The sequence below is a fragment of the Anoplopoma fimbria genome, chromosome 6 (assembly GCF_027596085.1).
Source record: "Anoplopoma fimbria isolate UVic2021 breed Golden Eagle Sablefish chromosome 6, Afim_UVic_2022, whole genome shotgun sequence".
In the NCBI taxonomy this organism is placed as follows: domain Eukaryota; kingdom Metazoa; phylum Chordata; class Actinopteri; order Perciformes; family Anoplopomatidae; genus Anoplopoma; species Anoplopoma fimbria.
In genome coordinates, this window is record NC_072454.1 from 15,715,719 (window position 1) to 15,730,016 (window position 14,298).

General features: G+C 40.7%; 1 protein-coding gene across 3 annotated transcripts in view; it reads left to right on the forward strand.

The window, feature by feature from the left end:
- The window catches only part of LOC129092268 (collagen alpha-1(XIX) chain-like), a 99,670-nt gene that overhangs the window by 25,951 nt on the left and 59,421 nt on the right, over nt 1–14,298 (forward strand). For all 3 annotated transcript variants that reach the window (XM_054600153.1, XM_054600154.1, XM_054600155.1), the window contains exons 12-15: nt 5,525–5,560; nt 7,292–7,321; nt 7,428–7,454; nt 8,005–8,058. In XM_054600153.1, coding sequence (XP_054456128.1) covers nt 5,525–5,560; nt 7,292–7,321; nt 7,428–7,454; nt 8,005–8,058 — 147 coding nt within the window. The remainder of the gene's footprint in view (nt 1–5,524; nt 5,561–7,291; nt 7,322–7,427; nt 7,455–8,004; nt 8,059–14,298) is intronic.

Sequence of the window (14,298 nt, forward strand, 5' to 3'; positions counted from 1 at the left end):
AAATTAGCCTCTCCCCAATAGGCCAAACCCAGGTTGTGATGATTAAATTGTGTACAGTAGCTAAAACTTGCAATTATTCCACCCCTTGTCACACAAGGGCAGTGACCTGTAGCTGCTCCGGCTGGTAAATGGTAGAAGTAAACATAATTAGGCTGCATTTGTACATCCCTGCTTCTCTCTTGCTTTAGTGCTCCTGTGCTGGGGAGTTGCCAGATTGTCTTGTGGCCTCATAGCTACAGGAGTGACGAGAAACAGTGGTGTGTGTAATTAGCAGGCAAGTGTACACAGCTCCCCACAGTGTTCTGACCTTGTGCTGCAGAAACAACAGACACACAACCAGCAACGGCAAATTCCCAGCCCCATCATCCCTCCTTCATCCTTCCCTGTAAATGACACAAAGCCAACAGCTTGCAACAAAAGCTAACAATATATCCAGCCCTGCTAGGCTACATCTCCCTCCATGTCACTCTGCACCTAAATTGGGCTCTTGACTGACACCAGATTAGACTGAGGGCAGCATCTTAACGGGGCCATGATATAGAAGCTGGATAATGAAAAAGTAAACACATTTAGCCATTTTGATTTAAAATAATATTTTAAACCAATCATCCCTTGGTAGGTACAGTAAAAAAACATTGCTTTGCTTTTAAAGAACCCATCAACATTTCACAAAACTAAAATGGGTTCCTAGATATTTATATAGCAAGTATTATGTCATATGACATGGTTCAAATTAAGTTATATTTTTTCTCTATCTATCTCAATAAATAAGACATCTAGTTTTGCTAAAATTTAACTATTCCCGAAATGCCTTTATTATTTCTAACACCTTATCTCACTTGAACAACATTAGAAGGACTCTTTTAAAATTCTCTATTGGTGGAGGCTTTGGAAGGTAACACTTGACTGCACAACTTTGTACAATATTTGCAACAATGACAACAAACAAGTTAATTAAAAAAAAAGTACATTTTTGCCCAGGGCTATGGAGCAAACCTTGTCATGTGTAAATTTGATTAAATACAGTATTTGTTTACAACATTGAATTTCTGCTCTCCTAAAGTTGAACAAATTGAAACCTTCTGTAATTCAGTTAATTAACATATAGTATATTTACATATATATTATTAAAACAGAATAACAGCTTGAATTATATCATAAAAGGTTGTTGACAAAAGAACTTTGAATTATGTATTCTTTATTTTGACAAGAAATTGTTTGTGCCCCCAATACTAAATAACATATTCAAACACAAACTCTGAATTAATTCAGAAAGCATGGTGTATAATAAGGGCTGTGGGAAAGAAGACAATTAGAGCAAAAACTTGTGTTTGTTAATTTTTTTGTGTCCCTGAGTAAGATTTAATGCTAAATTTGCAAGCAAGCCAAGAGCCTTAGCCAGATGCTGAGCAGTTCCACAGGTTCTATCAATGGCAATACTGCAGCTTTGGAATTATCTGAATATTCACACAGCTGAGCCAAGTTTTTTATCAAAAACACAAATTTGTCTAAGCCAAAGCATCTTTTGTCGAGAAAATTAACAACTGCAAGCACACTTGGCAATTTGAGCATCACTCAGCATAAGTCAAGGGAGAGCATTGTTAGCATTTGGCAATTTCAATAAATTCTGGAGCTGTTATGTAAAACTGCTTTGTTGAATGTTTTTTTTCTGGCACATGTATTAGCCAAAGCAGTTGCAAAGATTAGCTAAGTTCTAAAACAGGGTGAGCGACTATCATTCACTTTACGGTGGGAGTGACTTTGTCTGACTGACCTGCATTTGGTTTCTGATAAGGACATGTGCCCTGGGAAAAAATGACTCATCACCTTGCATAAATTCATTCCAGTTGCATTATTTTGAATCATGGTGATTCCCTGTCTACTCCTCTGTCTTGTGTCTGCAGTCTGTTGGGGAGGATTCTGGGAATGAGAAGTCCTTTTTACAACACAAAAACATAACCTAAAATATTTATGGTTAATAACAAAACCCAATAGTATTATTAAAGTGGATGTATAGTAGCTCCAAGGATTAATTTTAAGGTGTGTGTTTTTTTCTTTTTCTTTCAGTGGTCAGCTTTTTGCAGGATACTTATGTTGAGGTCATGTATATTCTGTATATTAAAATAATAATTTCCTCCGTCACCAGACGGAGTTAAGCACCACTTCAGATGAATCGCAAGCCTAATTTAATAGATGATGCTGAAGTATTTCCTTCTACATTACTGAAATGAATAATGTGTAGTGATTTTGTTTGGTAAGTGTGTTTAATTTGCTCATCACAAACACAGCTTCGATTGGGAACAAACGTCAGCCATGTGGTCCCTTAATCACAATAACAAGAGGAAACTACGTAATAACAGTAAAGGATCACACTAACAAACAAACATGTTTATCAGGACACTTTTCACCAAAACAAGGAGATTAGATATCCTCATTACAAATAAAGGTTGCAAAATCCTTATAAGATTAATCAAAATCTCTCCTGTAATAGACAGAACCTGAAGTTGTTCACGTGCTTGTTATCAGGTGGTCCCTACTCTGAGTCTCCTTTGCTTCTGCCACAGCTCTGGTAATAACTCAGAGCAGAATTTGCTTCCAGATCCCCTTATGTCAGATTGCCCAAGTAAAGTGGTTAGGCTGCCCATTTGAATAAAGAATTGGGCTCTCATGTACCTCTATGGGACATATTATTACTATTATTGACAGTGTGTGTGGGCGTAGGGTCCACATAAAGTGATAAAATCATGTCACAATCATGTCATCATGAGCCCAATTTATAGGTAAGCTGCATTATGAGTTGTTACCACAGGGACAATTGTTTAACACCAGTATTGCCACTGCTTCTGTTTTTCTGAATGGTCGTGTTTAACATGAGGCCTACAGGGAATAGGCAAAGAATTAGTCACGTCTCTACTGGAGCCAGACTTAATGTGACAAAGGCAGGTAATCATCTTCTGCAGATATATAATTCTCTATTAATAGCCTTTGTAACTCTAAATTTAACCATGACAAATTATTGTATTGCTGAATCATTTTACAGACCGCTCACTCTCTCCATTTTTCCCAAACCCATTTGAAAGAGCCACTGCTACTGGCCCAAATGTGTCACACCTAACAAGGCTTGCTGCAAATTTAGCCTGTCAATACGTGTCAAGCTTCATTCATCAGCTATCACGCTTTATCTCAGCTGTCACTCCTCTTTCACATTTCACCACCGAGAGGCTTGACTTTGCCGGGAGCTTTGCGTAGTTCAGTTCCACCTCCAGATCCTCTGCTTCAAGGTGTAAAAGCAATGACGATCACAGTCCTTGCTAAACCCAAGTGTGACGAGGGGAAACAGAGACGGGGTTCAGGGCAGACACTGTGTAACCAGCTGATTGTGACTCTATCAGCAGATTTTTTTTTGGTACATGCAGCGTCTAATGATTGACATTATCTGCTCTTCTCTCATCGACTGGTTGTAACAGGCATGAGAATCTGACACCTGCATGAGATTCTTGTCTACTGAGTGTCAACATACTGACATACAGTAACACATGTTGGGTTATTTTTTTTAACCAGCTTTTAATCCGTAACTCCACTAAAAAGAAATATACTTCAATACATTTTATATTTTTTTTGTTCCCAGGGTCTTAAAGGGGACCCAGGGCCAGTTGGTCCAGGTGGTCCAGTTGGTCCTAAAGGAAACAAAGTGAGTGAGTCTGCCATCAGGACTGGCCCGGACAAAATTGCACCATAATTGTTTTCGTTATTCTTTTTTTAAATGAAAATAGATACTTCAGGGAATCTGCTTGACTTTCATGAGCTGCAGTCTCAATAACACGTTTGCCCATCTGTTTGAGGTGCTGCTATGATTGCTACTCCAAACCATGGCCAGCCAAAGAATACTGTTATTGCTATCATAACTAAGCAAGAACTTATTGATGGTCCTATAGAGTATCTTATATGCCGGCTGAGAGAAAATGTTCCATTAACTATATTTGCAGAGTAGTTGTATATTCATAGGGATAGCTGTTTGTAATAGATTTAGCCAACAAAATCCCTTTATCTTGCTCTCTCCAAACTGTTTTTTTATGAGACTAAAGCCTGCAGCAAAGTTGTGGATTGCATAGTATTGCCTTCTTGTTTGTGGACTCCTCACAGGGACTCTTGATTTAGAATATGTTTGACATTTGGTCCCAAATATTAGAAATCCAAGAGTTATGTAGGTATGTCATGTACATTACGCTATGAGGGATTTAAGACAACTGGATGTGCAGTAGAGGAGTTTGATGCAAAACTTTATTCTTATCTGCAGACCCTTTATAGTCTGTTCACTGGCATCACTGACATGAATTAAATAACTTGTATCTTGTTGCAATGCAGAAAATATTGGTCTGCTTTAAACTTTACTTTTCTTTTCATCCCATTGTGGGATTATTTTCCATGTATGAGATGAAATGTTTTTCCCTGTAATTAGTTGCCATATCTCCAGCTCTTTCATATTTTCACCCTTATTCTGGCTTTTTCTGTTTCTGTTGTTGTCTTTTGGAGAAACTCATCACATAATTGTAGTTGCAATGCTCTGTCTGCCAGCCTTGAAGTTATAATGAGGTCTGGGTGTTTCTGTGAAGACAACAGAGAATCACAGCGTATTTTATCCTATTTTCCGGATGGGATGGTTGGGATGGGGGTGGAGAGATTGTTTGTTTGTATTGAAACTGACAGAGGGAGGCAGATTTGGAAGCATAAAGTAATGAGTCCCTTGCATATCCCATAGCAGGCATATTTTAGCTGTGACATTCATTTAGACAACAAAATGGATATGAACTACAAACAGCTTTTTTTCCCCTTTCATCCACGTCTGATAAACAGGTATTGCCAGATTTAAAGTTCACTGAGCCTCAACTCAGTGCTTAATAAAATGCTGTTGGGATTGCGGTGAAAACCGGAGAGACTGCAAAAATATTGGACAATGATACATGAGTTTTATCTGAAAAGACAAAAAACAAGTGAGACAGTAAAAAAGCATGTGAGATCATCGTTTACATTGGGTTATGCTGGCGTCAAAAAAAAAGACATGGGCTCCTTCCCTTATATGACTTTTCGTGACTGCCTGTATGTCACAGTCACCAAACAATGTTATCATACCTGGCCATTGTTGATACTGAACTGCAAAGCTTTTACATGATATAGTACGGCTGTGTTTATTTTAAGGCCTGTCACATTTAATGGCACCAGCCTATGAGCCCATCTGACAGTTTGAAAGTCATCAGACTTCATTTCAAGACATACTGTAAATACCAGTTAATGGCCTTCTATAGCACATAGTGGATATTTAGATATAACTGCTACGCATTTTATATACCTGACCTTCAGTTTTCATCACAAACATGATGGCTGGCCTTTAGGCTAAATGTTTAACAGTCAGAAATATATTGTTTAGATTTAGCAGCTGTAGCCATTTCTAATGCAAACAGAATGTTAACGATGCATTTGACTGAATTGTTTAGACATTTCTACTAATTATCATCTTCCTTCACAGGGTGATGAAGGTCTGCCTGGTGCTCCGGGGCTGCCTGTAAGTTCACACTGTTACATTTACATCTCATTATGCTGTACAGGACTTTCAAAAGAAGTAGAAATATTGAAATGGACTCATTTGGGGGTGTGACCTGAAATGGCTTGACTGAGCTTTGTAAATTTCGCAGCCTTTTGGCTGACCAGGCGATATGCAGTGTTAAAACTACTGGCCCAAAGAGATGGAAAGAAAGGCACTCTGGTGGGCAGTGTCTGTGTCACAGTACCATCACCTGGGAATGGGTCAAACAAGGAGCAGATAGATAGGGCTCACTGGGCCTCCTCACTAGGGCCAAAAAGGATAAGGATGAGCAGCCAGGCAGAGAAGAATAGGCTCCTAGCCTCGGGGTGGGGGTGGAGGTTGACAGTTGGTCGCTGGCTGTATCCTCACATGGGTGAAACATGCACTTTTTGGCTTGGCGATTGTCCCTGCTGACTTCTTCTTCGCAGACACCAAGAGAGAACGACACCACACTTTATGTGTTTCTATCTCGTAATTGGACTGGCTGTACCAGAGCTTTCTCTGTGGTCTTATAAAACCAAGAGGACAGAGAACATAACCCAGAGTTGTGCTCATTCCAGTGCACACACAAATTGGACGTACACATTTCAGTGGACAGCAGATAAAGAAGCTAGCATAGTCACCCATCATCACATATAGTGAATGTGTGGGCACAGATACAATCACACACTCTCTCGATGCATTGTAGCCAGGGAGCTGACGGCTGCTGCAGATTAAAGGTATACTGCGGGTGGTTAGCTAATTATGTACACATCATGAGGGGATCTGCCTGCCAATTTTAATTACCACTGGAGAGATACAGAACCTCTGTCCCTCGGCTTCTGGCCTGCCCCTTTTATGTCACCACAGAGCCTATGATACCCACAGAACACTGCTACCATCCATTAGCTTTTCTCCGATGCTAATTTTACATTCATAAGGACAAGCAAAATAACATCTTTCCCTATAAAGCCAACATGGTTTTTGCAAAACTTCTTCACATCATGCCAGTAAATTGGATGGTGAATGTGAGCAGAAAATGTTGTGAGGACCTTGTTAAAGTAGTGTGGGCTGGCTGCAGGGTGGATTTACATTGTGCATTGTATTGCTTGTTACCCAAGGTCAAAACTCTGTTCTCAAAAGCCAACAAAAGTTGTACAACTGTCCATGAATAATTGATTTATAATCAAAAGCGCTGCATGGACTGAGGCATGTTTTATTTAGGGTGTCACAGGTCAGAGCTGTCACTCTTTTCTTATAGATACAGCTGCAGATATCTCAGGGCTGCTTCCTTGTTCATTTTTATTTTCTTTTATTGTTTTCTCTTTGCATGAGGCCTCTGACTAACGTGATAGACATATGTTGTGAATGTCTATTTCTGCAGCTGTTTTCCTAGAAAAGAGAAACAGAGTTTGACTTTTGGATGCCAACTGAAAGAGGACACCAATTACTCAGCCTGTATTTGTAAGCCGATATGTTGTATGTGGCCTTGTGTCCATTCTGTGGCCTGGTGGATGGGCGACTCTGTCTGCCCTTTCATGACAGTGGCCAGCATGGTGTCTGGGGAGTTGTAATAGGCATGCCCTGACTTTTCGCAGCCAAAGATAATTACCTCCTGACCAACTGTATTGCTAAACTGTAACTGGCAAACATTTATCATTAAACATATATATGACGTGAAAAGACTTTCACACTGACTGACATGTTTTTGATTGTTTGCTTGATTCCTAGGCTGACAAAGGGTGTCTCAAAGGAGATCAGGTAACCCAGTTAATATTGATTTCAATGAAGATATCTTAACATTATGTATTCTTTAGTTTATGCTTCTGTTTTCTTGTAAACATAACTTGTTATTTTTAACATTCAGGGCCCTCCAGGTGGCAAAGGAGAGAAGGTAATACATGAGTTGCTTCATTTAATTATAGTATCTCATTGTCCTCTATTTTTCTCGTTGGGCGGAGTGCACAGATAATGTTCTCAAGCAATCAAGTAAAACTATTAGGTTCAACAAGCAATTATTGAAGCACAATAAGTATTTATTTGCCCAAGAACCTCCAAACAAAGTCACCACTCAGTATGTGCCTTGATTAGCTTACTAATTGTTCCTTATCAAGATACTGTGTAAAATAATGGGATGACACTTTGATCAACCGAGGCTGAAAATTGCCTATTACAGGGATCCTTGAGAAGTCCCCATAGAAACTGTTAATGAGCAAGAAAGGAAACTGCAGCTGTACATACTCCTTTCTATTTATCCATACAATTTTAACTAAGCTAATGCTGCCAATCCTATCATCGCGAATGTTTATTCACTGGTCTGTTGAGAACATGTGGCACAAACATCTGTCTGCATCAGTTTTTACAAGAAGCAAGCCATAAAATAATCTTGCAATACCACATGAATGTAGCACCCAATTCACTATGATGCATGTCCTTTTCCCCAGGGATTGGCTGGGGTGCCGGGTCAGCAAGGGGAACCAGGCAAAGAGGGCAAAAGGGTGAGTAAACAGATAAACAGTCCACCAGTTGTGTGGCCTGGCTAGTGGTTGTACTGACTGAGAGGAGCTGGCCTGAGAAAAGGCCAAACAGCAGCTGAGGGGCTGTTGTTGTTTTAGGGGAGGCTTAGATGATTTGTAGCAAAGAGAGAAGAGAGGGGTGGGCTTGTTGACAATTAATTAATGGGCTTTGTGGCCGAGAGGTCACAAATGCTCACGGTTTGACCGGCAGCACTAATTATTCAGTTTCCAAAAGGCCAGCTTGATTTTGTCCATTACTGAATCAACTGAAACATTACAACAGTTTCATTTATGTGTCACCTTTGACTTTAATAACTTTGGTTAGGAATACAAGTTTGTTTTGTAAATCAAAAGTACCGGAATACATTCACTACAATATTGTTTATTCAGGAAAGCTTCTTTTCAGAGCTTTGTACCATAAACCCATCAGTCTGCGTGGGAACATTTGCAAAAGTCCAGTACATTTAAAAAGTACTTTTGTATCATATATATGGTGTTCAGCCTTCTGTGTTGGGTGACCATTATAGCGCTATGGTGGGCTGAAGACTGCACAATGGCAAGAATGCTATTGTTCCAAGACATCACAGCTGAAAGGCGGTGTTCTAGGACAGGTGGAGAGAGTGTCCTTTTGTGTCCCGCTTAATTGACTTGGTGTGAATACCTTCGCCCTTGTCACCAGGCTTATAAATAGGCTCTTCCGGCTCAGTATTTCCGGCTTATATTACAGAAAATGGTCATAAAACATGATGGAAACATTTGGCTTTGCATGAGCAAAATGTAACAGGTTGAGCTGTAGAGCAACAAAATGTAGGTCAGCAAATGTTCTTTTCAGATTAAGCAAAAGCCAAGATGATGCACAATACTCGAAGCATCTGGACACAAGTATCTCAAGAATTCCGCCCTGCTGTGTGTGAATACACTTGAACTCAAAACTTGTTCCCATAACATTATAAATTTATGATCTGTCATCAGTTGTATTATTTCTCAATGGATCATTTCCCACAATGCATGAAGTAACAGAATCTAAAAGTGAGCTCAGAGTCTGGTGCAGATGTATTTCTTTCCCCCCGATGCTGTTGTCTCTCTACTTCATTAGCTAGGTGTTATTTCATACCTAACCTGACTTAAGTCGGAACCGAGATAATGGTGCACACTTTTATTCTGGAACTCAATTTTATGATGAATCTTTCAACCATAATTGGTTTTGTGGAATAGAAAGACACTTTGCGTTTGATGTTGTGGCTTCATGGTTTCCTATATACTTGTAATATTTCTTGCACTAGTTGTTTCTTTGACGATTTTGTAGGTAAAACAAGCACAGGGCTTTAAGCTGGCCATTCCACACTCTCTGCTGTTAAGATAAGATAAGATAAGATAAGATAAGATAATCCTTTATTAGTCCCGCAGCGGGGAAATTTGCAGGCTTACAGCAGCATAGGGTAAAGTGCACACAAGAGACATAGTAAAAGAAAACAAGATAAAAATAAAAATGAAACTATTATAGCTATAATTACACAGTGTATTGTATTGCACGTGCCATGTGTCATGTGGTCTGCTGGGAGCAGAGTTGGTTGTGCAGCCTGACAGCAGCAGGAAGGAAGGACCTGCGGTACCTCTCCTTCACACACCGGGGGTGAAGCAGCCGGTGGCTGAAGGAGCTGCACAGAGCTGCCAGGGCGTCCTGCATGGGGTGGGAGGTGTTGTTCATCAGGGATGATAGCTTGGCCATCATCCTCCTGTCTCACACCACCTCCGCCGTATCCAGTGGACACCCCAGCACACTGCTGGCCTTCCTGACAAGTTTATTCAGTCTCTTCTTGTCGGCTGCTGAGATGCTGCTGCTACAGCAGACCACTGCATAAAAAATGGCTGATGCCACCACAGAGTCGAAAAAGGTCCTCAGGAGTGCTCCCTGCACTCCAAAGGACCTCAGTCTCCTCAGCAGATACAGTCTGCTCTGACCCTTTTTGTATAGTGCATTTGTATGATTAGTCCAGTCCAGTTTATTGTTCAAGTGAACACCCAGGTACTTATAAGATTCACAATCTCAATGTCCTGTCCCTGGATGTTCACTGGTTCCGGAGGACAGTGTTTAGCCCGGCGGAAGTCCACCACCAGCTCTTTGGTTTTACCAGAGTTGATCTGGAGGCAGTTCCGCCGGCACCATCCTATGAAGTCCTGGTTCAGTTCTCTGTATTCCCTCTCATCGCCGGCGGAGATGAGGCCGACGATTGCAGAGTCGTCAGAGAACTTTTGCAGGTGGCAGGTAGCAGAGTTGTATGTGAAGTCCGATGTGTAGATGGAGAAGAGGAATGGAGCCAGAACGGTTCCTTGTGGGGCCCCCGTGCTGCAGGACACCCGATCTGACTCACACTCCTGTTGTTGTAGTTGCTGTTGCTGAAGACACAGTCCTGAGCTATAAATACCTTGTCTTTGATGACTGGCTGACTTCATGGTGACTGTTAATGTGCTAAGGTTTCTGCTTATTCTTAGCTCTACAAGTCACATGTGGCCTCGAAGTTGTTGACCAATCTGTGTTTTTGCAGTTTGGCAGCCTATTTTAGGAAGGTGGACATGTATCATTATCACGGGCTAGCTAGGGGCCAGCTGATACAGCAAGAGACTCTCACCCAATTAGCAACTCTTGTCCACGCTTTCAAACGTATTGGTTCTCCAAAGAGCCGTAGCCGATGTACAAGTGATGCAGAATATCTTGACATAGACTGGTCACTCCACAACCTTCATAGAATAGCTGGGAGTGGAAAGCTTTCATAAGGCCTTAGATTCAAGCCAGACCATCTCTCACACTGTCTACTTCAATTTATTGTTGAGGAAAATACAAGCACTCTAAGCCATTTAGATTTACTTCAAGGAGATGTGGAGGGCATGGCGTTTAGAAGAGGAATGATGCCATTTTCACTGACCCTTCTCTGAGGCTCATAGCAACATATGCAAGAGCGGCTATCAAGGGCAGTCCCCAAGCCCCCTCTGGGACCCACATGTCTAACATTCACAGAATCCTGATTTTATATTATTACCTTGATGGATGACTAATTCACTTTCTCAGGGTGGAGGTAAGGGCCAGTCCAACCATATCTAGGAATTTATGGGAATGTATTTTCCCCACGTTACACGTTGCCATCAGTGGTAATGTGAATGGCTTTGGTTTGATCTATTATTGATGGCATTGACACAGAATGGCTGGCAAAGAGTATGACTTTGGGATTCAGTGGCACATTACAACAGATCAAAATAGAAGATGGGGAGCACCAGTTAAAAAAAGGATTTCACCCCCTCGCTAACTGTGGTGTGCTAAAATATTAATCAGGTGCTGTGATGATGTGCTAAGCTCTGTGTTGTCATTGTTGGCTTACCCTGTCCTACACAGGTTGAGGAGGCGAGATATGTGCATGCTGAAGGGAGCAACCTATACATTTTAGAGTTCTCAGTGTATTTGGTATTCTCATACAGCATGCAATGCAGAGACGCATCTGCCTGACACCCATCAACATATAAATTCGAGGGACTGTATAATAAAGTGTTGTGTGCATTCAAAAGGAACGTGGGATTTGGTGGCAGAAAGCATTGCAAGAGAACCAAATGACGTATTTTTTGCATGCTAAGAATAGGACTGAAAACCTACACACTGCTTCCTTAAAGCCAAAACACACAGGAATTCCACGGCAAGCTTGGTTTATTCATGTCTTGCCAAGTCTTCCCAGCATACTCTGCTTCAGTAGTTGGCACAGTGGGTTCAGTACAGACATGGGTACACCTCTGGGCAAGGCAGTAGGTTCCTGTGGATTAATAAATAATCACTTTAAGGAATCCCCCATTACAAGGTGGGTCTTGGAGTTATAATCCTTGCCTAACACCACATTAAGCCTTATTAGCTGTTGAAATGTACCTATAAAGAAAAATAAGTCCTTGCTAAATATATGTCACCAACAAATGCCCTGTTGATTCCTTTGCTTTGCTATGGAAGCTTTTTTCATACATAATGCACAGGCGGTCGTTCAAAGTAAATTTTTTGGGACCATTGCATAAACCTTATAAATAGATTCTCTCTATACATACTGATGCATTACTTTAGTTGGAAAACAATTCACTTTTTTCTTTGATGCCTTTTGGAGCATTTTGCTCAATCTCAAAAATGTGAATTCAACACATATGAAATCACCTTTCATCAGCTGAGGGCCTCTACTGTGTCAAGGATTCCTCGTGTCCTGCTTTTGAACATGCACACGTCTGACAGATATGCTGCAAAGTGTTTGTTCTGACATACAGTAGCTGTGCTAGAGCTGCGGTGATGAAACTCCAGCAAGCCCTGCAGGAAGCAGAACAGTGCAACTGCTCTGTCTACGGATGTGTTCTCTTCAAATGAATAATGCAGTGTAGATCCTCTTACTGATTTATTCTTTTATTTATTTAAATCTAGACCGTCGGTTATTTATTTAGTTGTTTTGTTTAGAGAGTGAACTAGTTGGCACCGTTTGCAAATTATATGGATTGATAACTGGTGAGCTGTAGCTCAGTAAAAAACATGCAGGTATATTTTATCTTGCATGAGGTGAAGGGATTTCTGTAATCGTTGATGCTTCAAAGACTTACCCATCAGGTAAGAGGTGACATTTTCAACTGCCTGCCTTCCGATTGTCTCTAGTATCTCTCACCTGTTAAATGGCTCCTGTTTCTCATGGAAATATTCGTCTGCCTGCCTCGGCTGTGGATGTGGGTGGATGACACTGTGCCACATGTGATACCTGCCTCATATGTCAAGGAGATAAGAGAGGAAAAAAGTCACAATAAAGGTGGAAATGCTCGGAGATCATTACTAGCTAGGCCACACAAGATGACATAGTAGAGGGAAAAGCATTAAAAGAGAGACTTTTAATCTTGGAAAAATCATTTTCTCACTAAATGATGAGAAAAAAAATCCACCCAGACTATTGATGGCTATTGAAGAAACAGTACAGAGTGGAGCTCTACAATATGGCAGCACTATGATTTTACTAACAGGTTATTCATCCTATGATGAATCAGCTCCCCCTCTCAGCCTTCATGCTGTACTCCCACCATGGTCACTAATTATCATCAATTATTTATTTACAAGTAATTTTGTTTAAACCTTTATTTAATATAATTATAACGTATTATAGTTATTCGAACATACATATATTTTACTTTAATGTTTTTCACTGAGATTATATTAGAAGGTGGTTGTATGTAACAGATGCAGGCGCATAAGGTTTAGCTTTGATTCATTTATATCCTGTGACTGTAGACATGCAGCAGTATGGAGCCTTATATTAATGTGCTTTTTATTTCCCCACAAGTGCATTAAGTGATGTCATGAGGCATGTAAACCTTATGCCGGAATTCGACTTAAACTAGAGAACCACTTTGGTGCAAACATGATGTTCACTTGTTGGAGACATAGATATTTGTAAAAGCCTATATCTTAAAACTTCAGCTGCTGTCACATCTAATTCGTCAGCTGTCATCCCTTCACATCATGTGATAGCACAGTCTCAGATCAATGCACGTCAGTAATTGTAGTGCAGGCACACTTTCGGTACTTCAGTTGTGTCAAAATATGTAACAAACATCAGCGACAGCTGCCTGGGCACTTTAAAGTGGCATGGATAGAACCTGCCAAAACAGTAGAAAAGATGTTTGTCTTTTCTTAGCTTGGCAACTGGACTGGTCCACAATTCCGAAGAAGAAGCGCATGTCTCCTTTCAAACTGTTTTGGAAGTGAAGTGGTGTTTACATTTTCCATTCGAGCCCTGTGCTGAATGACTGAGACAGCTGTGTATAAGTCCTAACCAAAGGCAAAGGCATGTTTTTCTCCATATATTTTGTGCCAGCATATGTCTCAAAAGGTCATTAGTACAGTGGATGCTTAAAGGGCCAGGGTGTAGCATTTCGGGGGCTCTATTAGTAGAAATGGAATATTGTATTAATAATATATTATCGATGTTTTCAATAGTGTATCATCACTTGAAACTAAGATTTGTTGTGTTTTTTTTAGATAAGATTAGTGCTTCATATTTCCATAGTGAGCTGGTCCTCTTCACGGAGTCCGTTGTGTTTTAGGTGGTGCAACTTTGCGGTTTATCTCGCTCGACCCATCGTCCTTCCTGTAAGCCAGCTCTGGGTTTTTTGCAGGTTTTGCCTTATGGGTATCGCATCTTGGCCTCCTCTACCGGGAAAGGCTGT